We start from the raw sequence: 23,491 nt of genomic DNA on the forward strand, positions 1-23,491 counted from the left end.
TATGCTAAGCAGCCGCCCCTCCCCTCTAGTGTGGAGGTTGAGTGGCTGTGACATCAGCATCTTGCACCTTGGCTGCAGCCATCTTTATGAGGAGGGCTCACCACATTCTGTGTGTGCACATATCATTTGTCTTGGCTCCTTTTTGGTGTTTTTCTGCCTATAGTCCCCTATGGATTTCATACGTTCCCCTGTGCTGCCTATGGCCCCCTATTGATTGCACATGTTCCCCTGTGCTGCCTATGGCCCCCTATGGATTGCATATATTCACCTGTGATGCCTATGGCCCCCTATGGATTGCATATGTTCCCCTGTGCTGCCTATGGCCCCCTATGGATTGCACGCATTCCCCTTTGCTGCCTATGGCCCCCTATGGATTGCATACGTTCCCCTGTGCTGCCTATGGTCCCCCATGGATTTCATATGTTCCCCTGTGCTGCCTATGGCCCCCTATGGATTGCACACATTCCCCTGTGTTAGATATCGCCCCCATGCTGCTGCCCATAGTAAAATAAAACACTCTTTCCTTACCTCTTCCAGCGCTGATCTTCCTCCTGTCTCCCTCCATGCTTCTGTTCCTCCACTTCCTGGTTCTTGGTGCCAGTCATGTGATCGGCACAGCAGAGTGATCTCATCTCTGCGTGCCTGCCTGATCACAGTGGAAGCAGGGACACCGGGGAGAAACGCTGGAGGGGGTAAGTAAAGCTTTTTTATTTTAGGATGACCAGCAGCATGGGGGCCATATCTAACACAGGGGGGGCATGTGCGATCGCAGGGGGGCGCAGGCTCATATAATATGCACCGCTCCCCCAGCCTGTCACTGCGGTGCGATTTCAGCACCACGGAGATGGACAGCGGCTGTGCATATTATATGAGCGGGAGCAAGAGATCAAAGGCTGCAGCCTGCAGCGTTCACCTGCCCCCAGCATCCCCCCCAGCGGTACCCAGCACCGCTCCAGAGCGGACCCTGCAGTATATATATATAACCCCCCCCGTATATTCGGCTTATAAGACGCACCCCCTACTTTCCCTCAAAATTTGGGGGAACAAAAGTGCGTCTTATAAAGCGAAAAATACGGTATATCTTCTTTCTGAGGGCTATCTGTCAAAGAATCGGATTGCACTCAAACCAATGTTGTTCAATGGGGCAGTGCACATGTCTGATTTTTTTCGCCTCCCGGGCGATCCAAAGAAAAGAAATTACAGGATGCATGATTTGCCTCCAAGAATTGTATGGCATTCGGCCATTCAAATCTATGAGTCCTTGAAAAATATTGGACTGCACTCAGATGACATCCGAGTGCGGTTTGATTTACATGGACTGATAAAATGGAGAAATTTCTTTTTATTCTACATCTCCAAGTAAAACTGATCAAACTCTGAGCTGACACCAAGTTTATGTTCACAAAAATGAAGCTAAATTTTCTTTGTTCTGATATTGGACTTGTGTTGGCCAATACACTGTCACACTGGATGGGTGGTCTCCTCAGCATATTGAAGTTCCACATGATGTAATAGAGGCAGATGACCTCAATGTAGTGACCTGTAATTGTATGATTTTTGCATCAGAGCACCAGCCATATATACAGCTGGTATAAGAGGAGCTACCAACCCTCACTTGGATACATCCACTCATATGCTTAGCAGTTGGCACCAATACTTGATCTACTGACATTGGCAGTTACAACTAACCTCGATAGATATTTTCCAATTGATGTTTCTATAATAGTGGTGTCATCTTGATACTATATTCACGATCATGTCCTATTGCTGTAGTGTGCTGGGCTTTTTGTTTGAATTATAGGACAAATACACTACAGCAACAGGACATGATCACGAATATAGTGTCAAGATTACGTGGCACCGCATATCATTGATACTCTACCTACTTCGCTAGGTTATTTTATTTAAGTGTTATTTTTAAATTGTATTATGTTTTAACACTAAGTTGTTCAATTTTATAGAGTTTCCATGGTAATATGGGAGGACCCTGTCTCCTGGTTATAGTAACTGATCTTGGCACTCCACCCCGGACTGACCCCTGACTTGCCTCTGTTTAGTCCCCTCTAACATCTCCATTCAAGGCTGGCTCCTGACCTAGGCCTTCTCCCCTGACTAATCTTCTGCCTGCCCCTTGTGTTTATACTTACTCTCCTGGTACCCAACCTCCGGCTTGTCTGACGATCTCTCTCCTGTCTGTGCCCTGTGTCTCTTCGTGTCCTCTCGGTTCTGCCCCTAGCTTGCCTGACCTCCCTCAGCCTGTTGGTAGCCCCAGTGCCGCATAGTGTACTGCCTGATTACTGCATCTCTCACTCCTCTGAGAGAGGAACTTTATAGGTGGGTAGTTGCCCCAATTAACTATAGAGCCTGTGCAGGGGTGCAGAGGGAAATAACACTGTGGACAATGTAAGATTCTAAAATCCATTACAATAAAATGCTACTAAAACACAAAAGGCATGCCAGTTTTGAAAAACCAAAAGTAATTAGTTTGTGGAGCATTTTATCTTATTTTATAATACAGTATTTGTTCATTTTTGCATTAATTAGGGATGAGCAGATCTGTACTCAAATAAAATTGCTCATTTCTACTAATCGCAATTCTATTAAAAATTTGCTATAGAAAACAATATAAGATATTTCATGACAATAGAAAAGCACATGGACTAAAAAAAGTACCCAAGCAAAAGTTACTTGATGTTAAGAAAATATTTGATTTTACCTTTGAGCATATTTTATGCATACTTATTTGTTCAGGAGCTTAGATCTTTGTCAGCTGTGGCAAATCTGAAGCTTCATTATCATGAATAACAAAAAATTAAGATGACTAGATTGAGCATTGCACAAAAACAATCTGTCATCCTAATTATATATTCAACGCTTACTGAAATCCATGAAAAAGTGCAAATAAAATTATAGAAGCTCACAATTTCTATTTGCCATTTTCTGTCTTTTGTCTGAAAAAAACTTACTTGCCTGTTAAAGTTAGAGGTAGAACATCGCCAACAATTAAATTGAGCTTTACTGTCATACATTGTGCAGTTGTGCCACGCGAAGGAAACACGAATAGTGCAAACGGTATAATTGTGCCAAGATTCGTGTACTGCTCATTAAGACGTCCATTTTTTCATGTACGAGAAAACCCGTCTTAGTTATGCCACATCGTCATCAGATTTTTCAGCAAAATTTTATTTGAGTTTCATCTGTTTTTCTCAGATAGCAAAAAAAAAATATTTTCTTTGTGGACCCATGCATTGCTGATTTTGATCTGACACTTGGATCAATATTGGACATAGCTGAACAATTTTTTTTTCAGACCACTCAAAATTTGCCATAGACTTTACCACGTGTGAGTGTCACGCTGGGAACAACACTGAAGATATGGCACTTTGATACAATAAAAGTAGTCTAGTGTACAGCTTGTATAACAGTGTAAATATGGTGTGCCCTCTATATCACTCAACACAACCATTAATGTTAAATGTGCTGGCATTGCTGGCAACAAAGGTGAGTACACCTCTAAGTTAATATGGGCAAAGCATGTGTCTTATTAGCAATTTTCCCTCCCTGATATCATGTGACTCATTAGTGTTACAAGGTCTCAGATGTGTATGGGGAGCAGATGAGTTAAATTTGGTGTTATCGCTCACATACTCTGATACTGGTCACTGGAAGTTCAACATGACATCTTAAGGCAAAGAATTCTCTGAGGATCTGAAAAAAAAATTGTTGCTCTACATAAAGATGGCCTAGGCTATAAGAAGAACAACACTGTGAAACTGAGCTACAGCACGGTAGCCAAGACCATAGAGCGGACAAGACAGGTTCCAATCATAACAAGCCTTCCCATTGTTAGTCAAAGAAATTGAGTGCATGTGCTCAGCATCATATCTAGAGGTTGAGTGCTGCCAGCTTTGCCATAGAGGTTAAAGGTGTGTGTGTGTGGGCGGCCAGCCTGTCAGTGCTCAGACGAAATGTTGCATACTGCATCAAATTCATGCTCATGGCTATCATCCCAGAGAAAAACCACTTCTACAGATGATGCACAAGAAAGCCCTTAAATAATTTGCTAATTTGCTGAAGACAAGCAGACTAAGGACATGGATTACTGTAACCATGTCTTGTGGTCTGATGAGACCAAGATAAACTTGCTTGGTTCAGATGGTGTCAAACGTGTGTGGTGGCATCCAGGTGAGGAATACAAATACAAGGCAAGCATGGTGGTGGGAGTGTCATGGTTTGAGGCTGCAAGAGTGCTGCTGCCTGTGGGAATCTACAGTTTATTGAGGAAACCATGAATGCCAACATGTACTGTGACATACTGAGGCAGAGAATGATCCCCTTCCTTTGGAAACTGGGCTTCAGGGCAGTATTCCAACATGATAATAACCCCCAAACACAACTCCTAAATGACCACTGCTTTGCTAAAGAAACTAAGTGGTAAAGGTGTTGGACTGCCAAGCAGGTGTCCAGACCTAAATCCTATTGACTATCTATTCAGCATCCTCAAATGGAAGGTGGAGGAGCCCAAGGTCTCTAACATCCACCATCTCCATGATATCATCATGGAAAAGTGAAGGTGGATTCCAGTGGCAACCAGTGAAGCTGTAGTGAACTCCATACCCAAGAGAGTAAAGGCAGTGCTTGAAAATAATGGTGGCCAGACAAAATATTGACACTTTGGGCACATTTTGGCTATTTTCCCTTAGTGGTGTACTCACTTTTGTTGCCAACAGTTTAGACATTTATAGCTGTGTGTTGAGTTATTTAGAGGTCAAACCAAATTTACACTGTTATACAAGCTGTACACTGACTACTTTACATTATATTAAAGTGTCATCATTTCAGTCTCAGTGTATCCTATGTTTATATGCAGCAGTTCTGGTGCCTTCTATGTAATGTATAAAGCAGCCTTGGTTTTCTTATGTGATTCATATACAGCAATCTCAGTGTCTCCTATGTAATGTATTTACTCCAGCCTCTGTGTCTCCAATGTCATGAATATATACAGCAGTCCCAGAGTCTTCTATGTGAAGTATATACAGCAGTCTCAGTATATCTTATGTAATGTATATTCAGCAGTTGTGGTGTCTTCTATGTGATGTAGCAGTCTCGGTGTGTCCTATGTGATTTTATACAGCAGATATCTCACTTCTTGAGTTCTAGGTTATGTGAACAGTGATGAATTTTCCATTTTGAGGAAACAAGCAATGTAATAAACATCTGTGTTCAGCACAACTTACTGCGAGCAGTTCTTTTGAAATCTTATAATCAACTGTGCTGGAAAAGCAGTTGAGAGTAGCAACATCATTATTATCAACATAATTAACAACAACTAACATCCCATGCTTCATCAAGAGAAGCAGCTCATACCTTCACATTAGTGGGTGATATAATTAAATGATTGACCAAATATAGCAGGATCATTTTTTAGTTGTTCATTTTGTGTTGTATGTGAATTATGTTACAAATACCAGAATGACCGTTGGTATGAAAAATGTTCCTCACCATTGCCTTAAAATTCATAGATCCCAAAACTGACTGAGGTGAGGAGAATCTTCAAAAATTGAGGAAATGGGACTGGTTCCAGTGATAAAGTATCTCTACCTGATAGATTCACAATGACATGGTGTAGACATTGGTTGATAGTTCCTGTGCATAGTCAACTGCAGTGAAGTGGGGGCAGTTCTCTAGTAGCAGACAAGCAGTAATGACCATTTCCGAACTTTTTATATACCCTTGTTCTCACCTTCTGTTACTTCTTTGTTGCAAGGATGAATAACAACAGTAATCGAAGTTTCATTCCTAAAGATGTGTTGACACATTTTTTTTGTCCTGATTGCTGCAGTGTGTGAAAGCAGTTTGAAAGTTGGCCATTGGGCATCTTGTCCAAGTTCACACATTTCAGATATGTTGCAGACATTTTTTTGACTGTTCCACACATCAGAGTGGGTTTGTAAATACATAGCTAAAGCAAACTCATTCAACAGTATCCAGATGTGTAGAAATAATACTCAGCTACAGAAATCCTTCAACAAATCTACAACAAAATGTGTGATCATACTCTTGCTGTTGCCAGTGATCTATTTGAAGTATATGTAGAAAACCAAATGTTGAGTAGGCCAACCAATAGACTGAATTCCATTTCTGCATTTATAGTTTGAAAATGTTTTAAAGCCCAGATTAGGCTGTACAAAATTGCAGAAATAGTAAGGGTGAGACTATGCAAATTGGCCACTTAGCCGCCAATGATGCAGCTGGTAATTCTGAGGGTTTAATTGATTGTTAATGACTGCACAGTTTTGCTGGTGAAAACGCTGTTTACAGTATCTACCAAAGGCCGGAGTCACACTTGCGAATGACTCGCATGAATCTCGCATAACATCACTCGGCCCAGCTGCACACTCTCGGGTCAGGAGCGTCTCAGCTCTATAGAAATACATGCAGCTGACCCGTCCCTGTAAGGAGAGTGTGTGGCCACGACGGGTACTGTGCTGCAAAACTCTCGCAAGTGTGCCAAATTGTGCATCTATTAAAGAATTGATTCCTAATTACAGCAGAGAAACAGCCATTTTGGCCACACATCTTTGAGGTAATTGTTAATTGAAAATTGAGACATCATGCTGTTTAGAAAAGAACTCCCCCACTCCATAGCCATTGAGTGTAGCCTTGCCCTAAGACCGGAGTCACACTTGCAAGTGACTCCTGCATGACTTGCGTGAGTCTCGCAGCACGGCTACATACTCTCCTGACACGAGCGTCTCAGCTACATAGAAATACATGCAGCCGATCCGCTCCTGTCAGAAGAGTGTGTGGCCGTGCCGGGTGATGCGATGTGAGACTCACAAGAGTCACACATGAGTAGAGTTGAGCGCGGTTCGTGGTTCGAGGTTCTCCAGTTCTAGGCTCGAGTGATTTTGGGGCCTGTTCTAGATCGAACTAGAACTCAAGCTTTTTGCAAAAGCTCGATAGTTCTAGAAACGTTCGAGAACGGTTCTAGCAGCAAAAAAACAGCTAATTCCTAGCTTGGTTTCCGCTGTAATAGTGTAAGTCACTCTGTGAATCACACTATTATGACATTTCAGTGTATAGTGTGCGTGAACAGCGCCTTCAGATCACTGCTGTCTCTATGATCGCCATTTTTTTTTTTTTCCTTGTCTTCCTTCCCTAAGCGCGCGCGTGTAGTGGGGCGGGCCAGCATGTCAGCCAATCCCAGACACACACACAGCTAAGTGGACGTTTAGCCAGAGAAGCAACGGCATGTGTGATAGGATGTCCATGTCACATGTCCCTGCATTATAAAACCGGACATTTTCCTCCAGGACGCCATTATCTCTTCTGCGTCTTTGGTGTCAGACATCACTGTCGCAGCTCCGTCCTCCTGAGTCCTATCGCCGATACAGCTGTATGCGCTCCATACACAGCGTTAGACAGCATAGGGATAGCACTTTCTATCAGTCCTTTTAAGGGCTGAAACCGGTAGGGTCAGAGCCATAGGTGACAGGTCCTGAAAACAGAGACAGCGTCTGTGTAGCCAAGGTCAGGGATTTCGTCGCTGCATTTCCCCATTAGGAGGGAATAGAAAGGCAGGCTTCCATTCCTCTACCTAGAGCCCCACAATCCTGGCACTGTACCCTCCTGTCCTCTGCACACTCCAACTCATTATAACTAAGCCATTATACTAGCAAACACTCAGTGTACCTAGTGGCATCCTAAACGTGGCTATTGGACTTTTGTGTAGTCACAGTAGTGCAAAGATATTTGCAGCACGTCTGCCTGCATTGCACACTCCAACTCTTTTTAACTAAGCCATTATACTAGCAAACAGTCAGTGTACCTAGTGGCATCCTAAACGTGGCTATTGTACTTTTGTCTATTCACACTATTGTAAAGATATTTGCAGCACGTCTGCCTGCATTGCACACTCCAACTTTTTTTTAACTAAGCCATTATACTAGCAAACACTCAGTGTACCTAGTGGCATCCTAAACGTGGCTATTGTACTTTTGTCTATTCACACTATTGTAAAGATATTTGCAGCACGTCTGCCTGCATTGCACACTCCAACTCATTATAACTAAGCCATTATACTAGCAAACACTCAGTGTACCTAGTGGCATCCTAAACGTGGCTATTGTACTTTTGTCTATTCACACTATTGTAAAGATATTTGCAGCACGTCTGCCTGCATTGCACACTCCAACTTTTTTTTAACTAAGCCATTATACTAGCAAACACTCAGTGTACCTAGTGGCATCCTAAACGTGGCTATTGTACTTTTGTCTATTCACACTATTGTAAAGATATTTGCAGCACGTCTGCCTGCATTGCACACTCCAACTGTTTTTAACTAAGCCATTATACTAGCAAACAGTCAGTGTACCTAGTGGCATCCTAAACGTGGCTATTGTACTTTTGTCTATTCACACTATTGTAAAGATATTTGCAGCACGTCTGCCTGCATTGCACACTCCAACTTTTTTTAACTAAGCCATTATACTAGCAAACACTCAGTGTACCTAGTGGCATCCTAAACGTGGCTATTGTACTTTTGTCTATTCACACTATTGTAAAGATATTTGCAGCACGTCTGCCTGCATTGCACACTCCAACTGTTTTTAACTAAGCCATTATACTAGCAAACACTCAGTGTACCTAGTGGCATCCTAAACGTGGCTATTGTACTTTTGTCTATTCACACTATTGTAAAGATATTTGCAGCACGTCTGCCTGCATTGCACACTCCAACTTTTTTTAACTAAGCCATTATACTAGCAAACAGTCAGTGTACCTAGTGGCATCCTAAACGTGGCTATTGTACTTTTGTCTATTCACACTATTGTAAAGATATTTGCAGCACGTCTGCCTGCATTGCACACTCCAACTTTTTTTAACTAAGCCATTATACTAGCAAACAGTCAGTGTACCTAGTGGCATCCTAAACGTGGCTATTGTACTTTTGTCTATTCACACTATTGTAAAGATATTTGCAGCACGTCTGCCTGCATTGCACACTCCAACTTTTTTTAACTAAGCCATTATACTAGCAAACACTCAGTGTACCTAGTGGCATCCTAAACGTGGCTATTGGACTTTTGTCTAGTCACACTAGTGCAAATCTATGTGCAGCACCTCTGCATGACACCCTCCTGCTCTGTTTTTAATAAGCTATAATGATAGCAAAAAATACTGCCATTTAGTGGCATCATAGAACTGGCTGTTGTATTCCATTAGTGGTGCCAAGCTATTTCTAGCACCTCTGCATGACACCCTCATGCACATTTTGCTACGCTAATGTTATAGCAAACTCATGGAATTCATTGCTGCATTTGATAATTCGGAGGGATAGAAAGTCAGGCTTCCTTTAGCTTTTCCTTCTGTTCATAGACAGCATCTCCAAGAGCAATTTCCCCTCCACGTCTAAGTGTGGAGAGGCAGCTAGTGCGCATGCGTGTGCCGATTTACCCCAGCTGCAGCCTAATTACAGTGTTTCGCCTAGTGAGTATGCTCAGCTTGACTGTGCTATTCCTGACGCTAAGTCTTCATTTCGGGATACAGCGCATGCTCCCACACTAAGTGTGAAAACCCTCTTTGCACAGGTGGTAGCATTACGTGCCGGGTCTAAGTCCTGTTTTGTGCCTAGACACCATGCTAAAGCTGATATTCTTTTTTCAGATACTGTATTTCATGCTACTGAGAATGCTCAGGCACTTACTGCATCAGAGACTAGGTCCGGTAATTAACTTTTTGGCCCTGCCCCTGATGTGGGGGGGCACATATAGACCACAGGGCATCAGGTGTCCTCCCAAATGGCTTGCAGAGGGCCACCCCTATGACTTGTCACCGCATTATTGATGGTCAGACGATGACTGGTGAGGTGTTTGGGTCATGGCAGCCATGAGGTCATCATTGAAGTTGCGGTTCCAAATAGGACGCTAGTTATGCCACTCATGATGTGTCACTCTACTTTTGTCTCCAGGAGGTGCATTGTGGTTCACCCTGGTTTGGGGCGGACCCAGGTTATAAAAGGGGCTGGAGCCAACAAGGAGGTGCGCAGTCTTCTATTATGCTCCGAAAGAGCACACCTCCATGTGTTGAACCCATTGCGGCTTTAGGCCAGAGGTAGGCAAGGATAGGGTGTCGATGCAGGCCACCACCACAGTTGGTAACGCAGAACGGTTAAGACCAGCTCCTGTCCTACCAGTCCTGCTTGTGCATCCCAGTGGCATTAACAGGCCTGCTGCTGCTGATGCGCCTGCTGTCCACAGGTGTGCCCCTACGCACACGGTCAGGGTACTCAATGGCCCCTGTGTTGTTAACAGGGAGTTCCTGGGCTGGGTGGGCATGTGGACCCTGTGACGCTAACAGGGCTCACAGTCTCCAGATCCAAATGGCGTCTAACTCGGTTCAGGCTACTATTAGTTTCATAGCCACACAGCTCTGTATCCTCCACCAAACCTTCCAGTTGCCAACCTCTCCTTTTCCAACTGGGAGCACGGTGGACACTGACTGCTGATGGGGATATATACCTTTCTCTTTCTTTTCTTATTAATTTTCGTTATATAGCGGTAACATAGTATATACCACTTTATCCAAATCTGCCAGTCCCACTGTAACAGATGGTGTTTCTTCAGCAAATGTTACTGTTGCTTAACCACCAAATCCACGGACCAAAACTTTTTTCCCCTTTCCAACACACCTGTTCCCCTTTCCACCAGCATCTGTCCTTTTTCAACTCATTTTGGTATATGACCAAAAGTGCAACTGTGCAGGGACACCGTACTCAACGCCATCTCAGCACAGCAGCCAGCCCTCGGTCCCTCCGTTGTGGACAAGTAAAAGACCATTTTCTCCTATCCATGACAAAGCGTTGAGATTCACTCTGTGCAGCACTGGTGTTTGGTGGAAAAGTAGATCTAAGATTGCGTACCACATTCTGCAGATACTCCTGTATACGTGCGTCCATTTCTATGGCAGGAATTATTTTGCAAAATTTTGTCTTGTACCGGGGATGTAACAGTGTGGCAACCCAGTATTCTGGATTACTTTGAATTCGTACAATCCGAGGGTCATGTTGTAGGTAGTGCAGCAAGAAGCCGCTCATGTGTCTTGTGCATCCAGGAGGACCAAGTCCTTGGTGTGTTGGTGGCAGAGAGGTGAGAATTGTGCCTCCTTCCTCTGCCCTCTCCCCACAACCTCGCACAACCGAAATGTGAGCAAGCTCTCACTCATCTGCTGAGTCTTCCATGCCCATCGCCAGTTCGTCCTCCATTTCTTCATGGGCTCCTGCACCTTCCTCAACACTTTTTGCTGATACTATGCACCCTTGTTAATCCCTCTCCCTCACCTTGACTGCCGCATAGGTGCCGCTGACCATCTGGACCTCGTAGATCTTGTTATCCCTTCCGCATATGACTCCTCCTGTACTTCCTCCCCTTCCTCTTGTCCCAACACCTGACTCCGAATAATAATTACAGTGTGCTCCATCATGTAGATGACCAGAATTGTCACGCTGAGAATGACATTGCCAGTGCTAAACATCTTCGTCGACATTTCAAAACTGTGTAGCAGGGTGCATAGGTCCTTGATCTGACACCACTCCAGCAGCGTGATCTGCACCACCTCTGGATCAAGTTATCCCAGGCTATATGCCATAACGTATTGCAGCAGGGTTCGGCGGTGCTGCCACAAACGCTGCAACATGTGCAGATTCAAATTCCTGGGTGTGGGCACATCGCATTTCAGGCGTTTAACCACCAGACCTAAAGACTTCTGTAGCGACGAAAGTTGTTGAGCTGCTGTGTGCGCACGATGGAAGTGAGCACATAGCGAGCGTGCACGCTGCACAAGGCCATGTAGGCCGTGATGGTGTTTTAAAAATTGCTGGAGAATTTGGTTCAACACGTGAGCCATACAAGGCACGTGTGTCACATTGCCCTGACGATGGCCCGCAGCCAGGTTTGCATCATTGCCGCACACGGCTATTAAGTCACCAACGGAGTCCGCTCCATCAATTTGTACTCCGGTCGCCAGGTGACAACGTGTTCCTTTCATGAATAGTGCTGATGATGGGAGAGGAGTCGATGCCAGCGGCGCAGGTGGACGCAGGTTATGCTCACCCACTGGGCTGCATTACCTTGACAGATGCAGAATCTCTGGCTGAATGTAGCTGGTGGGTATCTCACAGATGAAATACCATCATTTAGCTACAACCAATGGGAAGACACCACACCCTTTTTTATGCCCATCCTGTCTGCAGACCACTGCCAGACATAGCTATGACCTCTGGTTACTTTTACCCCCAGTTCAGTTTTATGATTTTGTGTGCTTGTTACCTGACTACTTTTCCTGCTTGCTGTTTATGTACCTTGTTGGCCGATCCGCATTTCACCTCTGCTTGTTTTCTGATTAAGTCCTGGCCGTCCCATTCTGTTCCTGTTCCTCAATTAATGTTTTGACCCTGCCTGACTACTATTCTCTGGAACTGCAGCCTTCCACAGGTATTAATCACCTTGGGCCCTGTGCAATTCCTAATCCCTGTATAGGGGTTAAAGGGTTTCAGGGTTCTAGGGGTCCTGCTTGGTGAGTGGCTTCCCTCTAGCCTATCATTAACAGCCCATCTGAGTGTGTGGATCAAGGAAGGCGTTACACCGTGCTCTCTGCAGAAGGCCATGTGGGCCAGGATAGTGCTTTAAAAATTGCTGGACAACCAGGTTCAACACGTGAACCACACAAGGCATGTGTGTCACATTGTCACAGCGAAGGGCCGCACCCATGTTTGCATCATTGTCGCACCCGGCCTTCCCTAGCTGCTGGTTGAGTGGAGACAACCATTGATGAAACTCGGTATCCAGAGCTAACCGTCCACAACTTCTCAGCGGTGTGACTCACATTTCCCATACATTTCAAAGTAAAACTTTGACCGCCTGATGGCATTGAGCTCTGCTGCCAGCATAGTAAGGAGGTGTGTGGTAGTCCTTGTGCGCAGTTACAAGGAAGGGTGGCCTGACCACACAGGGTTTGCGCCAAGGTGGAGGACCCACACGAGGTTGAAGAGGCAGAAGCAGTGTATTAACTTCTACATACAGAAGAAGGATTGAAACAACTCGTGGGGATGGCAAGACTTGTACAGCAGACCCTTCTCCATCTCTCACCATAGTTTGCCAGTGCCCAGTCAGTGACATGTAATGACCCTGTCTATGCTTATTGGTCCAAGTATCTGTGTTGAAATGCACCCTGTCGCACACAGAGTTTCTCAAGGAAGTGGTGATGTTGTGTGCGACATGCTGGTGTAGCGCTGGCATGCTTTTCTTGGAGAAGCAGTGGTGATTGGGCATCTGGTACTGGGGCACAGCGACAGACATAAGGTCTATAAAATCCTGTGTGTCCACTAGGCGGAAAGGCAGCATTTCGGTAGCCAACAGCTTACAGAGGGATAGAGTCAACCTCTTAGCTATGTCATGGGTTGCAGGAAGTGGCCTTTTATTTGACCACATCTGAGGGACAGAGATCTGGCTGCTGTGTGTAGACGGTGTTGAGTAGGGTGTCCCTGGAAAAATGCAGGTTTGTGAGGAAAGTGCAGGCGGAGACATGATGTTGCCTTCATCCAACGTTGGTGCTATCGATGTTTGAGAGAGCTGTACACACTCACTTGTTTCCCCTTCCAAACCAACTGACGACCTACCAAGCAAACTGCCTGTTGCGGTTACAGTGGTGGAAGTTGTGGGTGGAAAAACAGGTGTGACAGCTGTCCCCACAGTCCTAGAAGATGACGAGCGCGCGGATGCACTGGAAGGAGCATGCGGTGGATGGTTCGCTCCGCTAGGCCGCATTGCAGCACGGTGAGCTTACCACCGGGCCATATGATATTTATTCATGTGACGATTCATGGAAGAAGTTGTCAAACTGCTGAGGTTTTGACCTCTACTAAGAGAACCCTGACAAATTTTACAGATCACATAATTTGGGCGATCTTTTTCTATGTCAAAAAAGGACCAGGCTAGGCAAGGCTTAGAGGCCATGCGACCTGTTGATCCACCCCGAATAATGCTCAGAGGCAGAGTGGTGGCTGAGGATGCAGTTGTAGACGTGCTACCAGTGCTCCGACTGTGTCCAGGAAGGCGCAAGGTAACTTCGTCGTCGGTTGCATCCTCCTCCACCGCCTCTGTTGACCTCCTCGAGTGTCTGACTGTGGGTTGACAGTAGGTGGGATCTAGAACTTCATCATCAATTGTTGTGTTGTGGCACAACGATAAGTCCTAGGCCGCAAGCCCGCTGCCTGGGGGTTATACTTGACACTGATCTCTCCTTCACCTCCCACATACAATCTCTTGCCCGCACCTGCCGCTTGCACCTCAAGAACATCTCTAGAATCCGCCCCTTTCTCACAATGGAAACGACAAAAACCCTCACCGTGGCCCTGATCCACTCTCGCTTGGACTACTGTAACTCCCTATTAATTGGTCTCCCCCTAACTAGACTCTCTCCTCTACAGTCAATCCTTAATGCAGCAGCCAGGGTCACCTATCTGGCTAACCGCTACTCGGATGCCTCTGCTCTGTGCCAGTCATTGCACTGGCTGCCCATATATCATAGGATCCAATTCAAACTGCTTGTTCTCGCCCACAAAGCTCTCCACAGTGCAGCACCCCCCTACATCTCCACCCTCCTCTCTGTCTATCAGTCCACCCGTTCTCTACGCTCTGCAAGCGACTTTCGACTAACATCCACACTAATTCGAACCTCCCACTCCCGGATCCAAGATTTCTTCCGAGCTGCACCAACCCTCTGGAACGCTCTACCCCAAGAAGTTAGGACAAATCACAACTTACTCAGCTTCAGACGCACCCTAAAGACGCATCTTTTTAGGGCGGCCTATCACACTCCCTAATCAGATTCGATTCACATAGTCCCTCTACAACCTCTCACAACATAGCTCCACATCAAACTCCATGGCACCCAAAGGCATCTCAAGGCTCGGGCCCACTGGTCCAGGAAACCATTATCCAGCCCCATTTCCGTAAGATGGTTGGATTGTCATTGTAAATAAGCACTTGAACCTTGCCTCTCCCCCCATCTCATTGTAGATTGTAAGCTCTCACGAGCAGGGTTGTATTTTTTCCCCTCTAAATATTGTATTTCTATAACTGTTACTTGTTTGTATATGATCCTCCTGAATTGTAAAGCGCTACGGAATATGTTGGCGCTATAGAAATAAAGATTATTATTATTATTATTATTATTGTGTTTGCACTCCCCTCCCCCTCAGACCGAGCCTCTTCTTGCCCTGACCGAATATTTAAGTTGTCATCCCAATCGGGTATCTGCGTCTCATCTTCATCACTATGTTCCTCATTGTCTATAACCACAGGTGTTGGAAAGGCAGCATTTTGGTAGCCAACAGTTTGTAGATGCTGAAAGTCAACCTCCAAGCCATGTCATGCCCTTCTAAAAGCATGTAAAACACAGCGAGGGGACTCCAACCACAGTCTCCCTCGTTTCCACTAAATGTGCCACACACACCCCACTTGACTGGCATCAGTTGACCCCCCCTTTTGAAAAAGAAAAAAATGCTTTGCATGAAGCACTCTCAAAAATACGCGTGCCTTTCCCGTCCCCTGGCTGACCCAGGGGAAGAAAAGTCCTCTGAGAGCCATGACTTGTTCATCTTGGTTCTTTTAGAAACACAGCGAGGGGACTCCAACCAGAGTTTCCCTCGTTTCCACTAACTGGGCCACACACACCCCACTTGACTGGCATCAGTTGACCCCCCTTTTGAAAAAGAAAAAGATGCTTTGCATGAAGCACTCTCAAAAATATGCGTGCCTTTCCCGTCCCCTGGCTGACCCAGGGGAAGAAAAGTCCTCTGAGAGCCATGACTTGTTCATCTTGGTTCTTTTAGAAACACAGCGAGGGCACTCCAACCAGAGTCTCCCTCGTTTCCACTAACTGGGCCACACACACCCCACTTGACTGGCATCGGTTGAGCCCCCTTTTGAAAAAAAAAAAGATGCTTTGCATGAAGCACTCTCAAAAATACGCGTGCCTTTCCCGTCCCCTGGCTGACCCAGGGGAAGAAAAGTCCTCTGAGAGCCATGACTTGTTCATCTTGGTTCTTTTAGAAACACAGCGAGGGGACTCCAACCAGAGTCTCCCTCGTTTCCACTAACTGGGCCACACACACCCCACTTGACTGGCATCGGTTGAGCCCCCTTTTGAAAAAGAAAAAGATGCTTTGCATGAAGCACTCTCAAAAATACGCGTGCCTTTCCCGTCCCCTGGCTGACCCAAGGGAAGAAAAGTCCTCTGAGAGCCATGACTTGTTCATCTTGGTTCTTTTAGAAACACAGCGAGGGGACTCCAACCACAGTCTCCCTCGTTTCCACTAAATGTGCCACACACACCCCACTTGACTGGCATCAGTTGACCCCCCTTTTGAAAAAGAAAAAGATGCTTTGCATGAAGCACTCTCAAAAATACGCGTGCCTTTCCCGTCCCCTGGCTGACCCAGGGGAAGAAAAGTCTTCAGAGCCATGACTTGCTCATCTTGATTCTTTTAGAAACACAGCGAGGGGACTCCAACCACAGTCTCCCTCGTTTCCACTAAATGTGCCACACACACCCCACTTGACTGGCATCAGTTGACCCCCCTTTTGAAAAAGAAAAAGATGCTTTGCATGAAGCACTCTCAAAAATACGCGTGCCTTTCCCGTCCCCTGGCTGACCCAGGGGAAGAAAAGTCCTCAGAGCCATGACTTGCTCATCTTGGTTCTTTTAGAAACACAGCGAGGGGACTCCAACCACAGTCTCCCTCGTTTCCACTAATTGGGCCACACACACCCCACTTGACTGGCATCACTTGATCCCCCTTTTCAAAATGAAAAAGATGCTTTGCATGAAGCACTCTCAAAAATACGCGTGCCTTTCCCGTCCCCTGGCTGACCCAGGGGAAGAAAAGTCCTCTGAGAGCCATGACTTGTTCATCTTGGTTCTTTTAGAAACACAGCGAGGGGACTCCAACCACAGTCTCCCTCTTTTCCACTAATTGGGCCACACACACCCCACTTGACTGGCATCGGTTGACCCCCCTTTTGAAAAAGAAAAAGATGCTTTGCATGAAGCACTCTCAAAAATACGCGTGCCTTTCCCGTCCCCTGGCTGACCCAGGGGAAGAAAAGTCCTCTGAGAGCCATGATTTGTTCATTTTGGTTCTTTTAGAAACACAGCGAGGGGACTCCAACCACAGTCTCCCTCGTTGCCACTAATTGGGCCACACACACCCCTCTTGACTGACATCAGTTGATGCCCCTTTTCAAAATGAAAAAGATGCTTTGCATGAAGCACTCTCAAAAATACGCGTGCCTTTCGCCTCCCCTGGCTGACCCAGGGGAAGAAAAGTCCTCTGAGAGTCATGTCCACATTGTCAGTGGACAGACACGTGTGCTTATCTGCCAGCAGACCCCCAGCAGCACTGAAGACAGGTTCCGAGAGAACACTGGCTGCAGGACACAACAAGATCCCCAAGGCGTACGTGGCGAGCTCAGGCAATTTATCCAGATTGGAAGCCTAAAATGAGCAGAGCTCAAGTTGCACAATAATGGAATCGATGTTTCCTTGCATATACTCATATATCTGTGTGTCCTCCTCTTTTTCCTTGTCCAGCTCTTTTGTTTTCGCATGAGTATATGTCCTTGTCACTTTCCCATGTGTTTGTGTTGTTTGTCACCTTTTGGACACCTTTTAGGGTGTTTTCTAGGTGTTTTTATGTGTTTGTGATTGCCTGCCATTGTTTCCTATGCAGTTCGAGTTCGGTTCGTCGAACGTTCGACGAGCCGAACTCGAACGGGACCTCCGTTCGGCGAACCGACCTCGAGCCGAACCGGGACCGGTTCGCTCATCTCTACACATGAGTCACTAGCAAGTGTGACTTCGGCCTAAATACATGCCATTTTCATGAAAGGTATGACAGATGGAGGCATCTCCACAGCAGCAAAGTTGGTACTATTTTAAGTACAAGTATTATATCAATTTTTAATAACCAAATAAAATCAATAAAATGTGTTAATACAAAGCAGTTGTTTAACCTCCAACTGTTTTTTTTCCTACATGATTAAATCTACCTCATAGAATCCAATACAAATTAGATAGAAACTAAAATTAAATTACAACTCATCCCAACCTATAATGCATGATGAACACCTCTGATATGATAGAAACTATTGGAATAGAGAAGTATATCTTTTCTTGACAATCTCATTCATCAAAACTGACGTGCTTCACTTCATGTAAGAATAACTTTGGAATGCATTTACTTATCTTGATGATTTTGAGATTTCTTTCCTTTTTGGTGACACATAATTTATCACAGTACTAAACTTTGGTCTGCGTTCATTTCTGAGAAACACCCAAATTTATTGAAAATGTTGCCTTATACTTGCATTGCTATTTTGTTAAATAGTAATATTACATAAATTAGTTAACCCCTTTGTGCACACTGTCAAACATGTATCACAAGGCAGGTGCATGTGTAAGAAGCAGGCTCAGGAGCTGTGCCCGCTCCATTATAGGGCAGATGCAGGCTGTAAAACATGATGGGCATCTGTCCATAACAGAAGTAAGTGGAGTAAGCCAAGATCGTAGCTGTTTACTTATTTAAATGGCCAAGTCAATCACTGACAGCGGCATTTAAATGGCATAATCACTATTGGACAAATGGATTAACATGGCAGCTGAGGGCCTGGTGGAAGACCCCATCGCTGCATCTTGATACTCCTCTGACACTTAGCTATAGATTTAGCTTCAAAGGAGACTATTATTTATTTAATATACTGTAATGTATTGCAGTTTATCGTATAAGCAATCAGATGTCAGTTAAAGTCCCATAGGCATAGGGAGCTCCACAGCTCATCATGAATTAAGCTGTGGCATCCCGTCCTTCCCTAGCTCCATTCATTTATATGGAGCTTGGAGAAACTGCAGTGAAAATATCAAAAGTCATAAAATATAGACACAACTACAAGTTGTGCCTATATTTTTGAGACTTTTCAACATTTTATGCCATAATTCTAGCAGGAAAGCTTTGAAGAAACAGGCACTAAATATTAAGGTAGCAAAGAAAAGTAAGTGGGACTCAGCACCAATGCGAATAGATAAAAATCTTCATACTTTATTTGAAAAAAGTTAAAATTAATAAAGGGTCACAGATCTTTCCAAAAACGCCATGCGGCTTGCCATGCGGCTTGACGCGTTTCGAACACAAAAAGAACTTACTTTTCTTTGCTACCTTCCTGGAACACGGACCTGCCTGTCCGAGGGACTACGTGCATTCACCGCAGACTGGAGGACACTATTTGGGTGAGCTGAATACCTCTCTTTTTCCTGCACTAAATATTAAGCCTGCCAAAATACACAAGAAAAACTGTTGTGTTAGTGTGATTGACTTTTCAGAGGAATGATATAATGCTTTCATGTAGTGACTGTTTGCCATGGGTTTGTTCCTTGAGGATAAAATAATATTAAACCAAACGTGCAAAGTTAAACGATGTTCTTACACTAAAACATGGCTGAGGATAAAAGCATCGATTGAAAATTATAGATCTATAAAAGTTCTTTCATCAATGTAATCAGTCTGTTAAAATCAATGCATTGACTTTTGTATTTTTTTCCTTAGGTCCCATTATTCCACCGTTCAACATCAGTTCCTTAGGATTTGGCAACACAACGCACATATCCAGGGAGAATCTGACATTCTCCTTCTACTACCAGCACTCTTCAGCAATTGCAGCAATGTTTATCTTGGCGTATACTTTCATCTTTCTTATGTGTATGATTGGCAATATGTTGGTGTGCTTCATTGTACTAAAGAACCGTCAGATGCGCACTGTGACCAACATGTTCATTCTGAACTTAGCCATAAGCGACTTACTGGTGGGGATCTTCTGCATGCCAACTACATTGGTGGACAATCTTATCACCGGTGAGTCACCTCAATAATTGCACATCATGTTACCAGTCAGAATCTTTCAAGTGTTTATCTGTACATATTTAGCTAGGCAACATGTAATGCTGTAGGGTTATCAGGCTAGGGTATATCCCTGCTCTCAGTTACTGCATAGTTTTCACTGCAGAAAGAAACTGATGACATGATGGGATAGAAGCTTTTGGGAATCGCTACCTTAAATGTGTTTAGATGTGTTGCAAGTTCTAACTTCTGTAATTTATCCCCTAATATGTTGCTTCGGTACATAGGGTGTATTCCAGAACTGCAGTTCAAATCATTGCTTGAAACCATGGCTGGAAAGTATGAATTCATAAAAAATTGAAATCATAGCTGAAAAGTATGAATCCATAACCATATTGAAACCATAGCTGAAAAGTATGAACTCACAACCATATGGGAACCATCAATGAAAATTATAAATCCATAACCATATGGAAAAAATGGGTGGAATGTATGAATTCATAACCATATGTAAACTGTAGCTGAAGAGTATGAATCCATAAGCACATAAAAAACATAGAAGAAAATTATGAAACCTTAACATGTGAAAACCATAGATAGAAATTATGAATCCATAACCATATGGAAACCATGGCTGGAAAGTATGAATTCATAACCATATGGAAAACGTAGCTGAAAAGCATGAATCCATAACTGTAGAAACCTGTTACGGTTGCTGCGAGCACTGGAGACTATGTCCAGATTTCTTGCTACTGCACATGTGCGAGCGCTGGAGACTAAGTCCAGATTTCTTGCTACTGCACATGTGCGAGCGCTGGAGACTAAGTCCAGATTTCTTGCTACTGCACATGTGCGAGCGCTGGAGACTAAGTCCAGATTTCTTGCTACTGCACATGTGCGAGTGCCAGAGACTAAGTCCAATCTTGGAGCCATTGCACATGTGCGGGTGACATCATCGCTGACACGAGGTCACATGTCTCTGACACCTTCTATGCCGATTGGTCGCTGGTCATGTGCTTGTGACGTCTTGCTCGGTGATAGGCCAGCATGACGTCACTCCTGTCGTTCTGGAAGCGGATTGGCTCTGGTGTCCTCCATCTTGGATGAGGCACAGAGTCTATATAAGACCCTGACACACGCCGCATGGTGCTCAGTCCTCTTGGTTCATGCATATGAGTAGACGCTCTGTGCGCGTTCCTCTAGGCATTCCTCTGTCTATGCTAGGTGAGCGCTACCGGCAGGGTAGCGTTCTTATACCTTACAGCTTCGGCTGCTGTCCGTATCCTTACCTCTTAGGGGAGCAGACATAGGCAGGTGCCTGAGGCACATGGTCTGGCTGGGCCTTGTGATTGTACTCGTAGGTGGACGTTGCCGCTAGGGTAACGTTCCTTATACTGCGTCTGGCAGTTGTTCGTATCCTCGCACACTAGGGGAGCGAACAGAGGTAGGAGCTTTGTGCGGCTTACGCTGCTGTTCGTCTCTTTTGCACCACTAGAAGAGCGGACCTAGGCAGGTGCCATATCTAGTGGTTCGTGTCCTCGCACACTAGTGGAGCGAACGCAGGTAGGAGCTTTGTGCGGCTTACGCTGCTGTTCGTCTCTTTTGCACCACTAGAAGAGCGGACCTAGGTAGGTGCCATTTCGCACACATTGCCTTTGTCTCTGTGATTATTAACAGAGATCATTCCACACACCCTCCAAGTAAGGGAGGAATTGCTTTACTTTCTTATTATATCCTTCTGTGAGTTAACAGAGGTATTGCACTCTGCCATAGTCTGCAGCAAAGTCTTTGCACGGTGGACCCTGACTGTCTGATACTCCTTTCGGTTATTATCAGACAGCCCCCCGTAACATTAGGACTGAGCCAAGGGTCTGGCAGTTATGGCAGAATATCAGCAGTTACACCGTTACATACAAGTACTTGAGTCACGGCTCAAGAGTATAGAGGATAAACCTCAGACCATGGTGACATCTGCACATGATCCTCGACTTGCTCTACCAAACAGATATTCTGGCGATGCCAGATCATGTCGTGGTTTCATTAGTCAGTGTCAGATACACCTAGAGGTTAACTCTTCTCGCTTCTCTACGGAGAGGTCCAGAGTAGGCTTTATCATCTCCTTACTTCAGGACAAAGCCTTAGAATGGGCGACTCCCCTATGGGAGCGCTCTGATGTGGTTACTCTGAGACATCAAGACTTTCTTGATGCTCTTAAGGCGGTATTCATGGGTCCGCAGGTTACCCATGATGCGGCCCTGAGACTGTTAGATCTATCTCAGGGTTCGTTATCCACTAGTTCTTATGCCATTGCTTTTAGAACTCTGGTGGCAGAACTAGATTGGCCAGAGAAGGTGTTGATTCCTATCTTCTGGAGAGGGTTGGCTGGCTATGTCAAGGATGCCCTTGCTACTCGTGAAGTCCCTGCTTCTCTGGAGGACTTGATCACAGTAGCAACGAGGATCGATGTACGCCATAAGGAACGTAGACTCGAGGTCTCTTCCTCACGCCCTAAGCATCGGGCTATTCCAGTTGTTGAGGGTCCACTACCATCTTCCTCAGCATCTGAAACATCTCCCACTCCTATGGAGTTAGGTCATACGTTCTCCAGACCACGCAAGTCTGGTCCTCCTATATGTTACGTATGTCGTCAGGCTGGGCACTATGCCAACAAGTGTCCTAGTCGTCAGGGAAACTCCCTGGCCTAGTAACCATTAGAGGGGGGTTACTAGAGACGTCTTCTGCACCCTCTAAGTGTTGTATCCCAGGTCAGCTCTCGTTATCTGAGAATACATGGCCTATTATGGCTTTTGTGGATTCCGGAGCTGACGGGATTTTTGTGTCCTCAGGATTTGTAAAGGGACACAATATTCCCTCTATCATGTTAGAGGCGCCTATTCCTGTCCGTGTTGTTAATGGAACTATGTTGTCTGACTCCATTACATTGAGGACAGTTCCCTTGCGCCTTTCCCTGTCTCAGGGTCACATAGAGGAGATTTCTTTTCTTGTTTTGCCTGAGGGTATAGACGACGTCCTTCTGGGTCTTCCATGGCTTCGGACTCATGCTCCTCACATTGACTGGGAGTCTGACAGCATTATTAGTTGGGGTTCGAAATGTCAGTCCCGATGTCTTCCCTTACCACCTAAGGTCGTTGCAGTTGCATCAACTGATCTCTCTCCCATACCTACACCCTATTTGGATTTCGCTGACGTGTTCTCCAAACAGGGTGCTGAGGTTCTTCCACCCCATAGGCCGTATGACTGTGCCATAGACCTTATCCCAGGTTCGGTTCCACCTAAAGGCAGGGTTTACCCCCTGTCGATACCTGAGTCGGAGGCCATGTCGACCTATATAAGAGAGAGCTTAGAGAAGGGGTTCATTCGTAAGTCTGTCTCTCCCGCGGGAGCTGGGTTTTTCTTTGTTCGGAAGAAAGAGGGTGATTTGCGTCCCTGCATAGATTACAGGGGTCTCAACGCAATCACAATAAAGAACAAATACCCATTACCTTTAATTTCGGAGCTCTTTGACAGACTGAGAGG

The 23,491-nt window shown here is 45.2% G+C and overlaps 1 protein-coding gene across 1 annotated transcript in view; it reads left to right on the forward strand.

Annotated features, from left to right (window-relative positions):
• Positions 1-23,491, forward strand: part of NPFFR1 (neuropeptide FF receptor 1) — a 587,767-nt gene that overhangs the window by 180,199 nt on the left and 384,077 nt on the right. Inside the window, exon 2 of the mRNA XM_075348928.1 lies at positions 19,664-19,969. Within this exon, the coding sequence (XP_075205043.1) occupies positions 19,664-19,969 (306 nt within the window). The remainder of the gene's footprint in view (positions 1-19,663; positions 19,970-23,491) is intronic.

The sequence above is a fragment of the Anomaloglossus baeobatrachus genome, chromosome 5 (assembly GCF_048569485.1).
Source record: "Anomaloglossus baeobatrachus isolate aAnoBae1 chromosome 5, aAnoBae1.hap1, whole genome shotgun sequence".
NCBI classification, from domain to species: Eukaryota; Metazoa; Chordata; class Amphibia; order Anura; family Aromobatidae; genus Anomaloglossus; species Anomaloglossus baeobatrachus.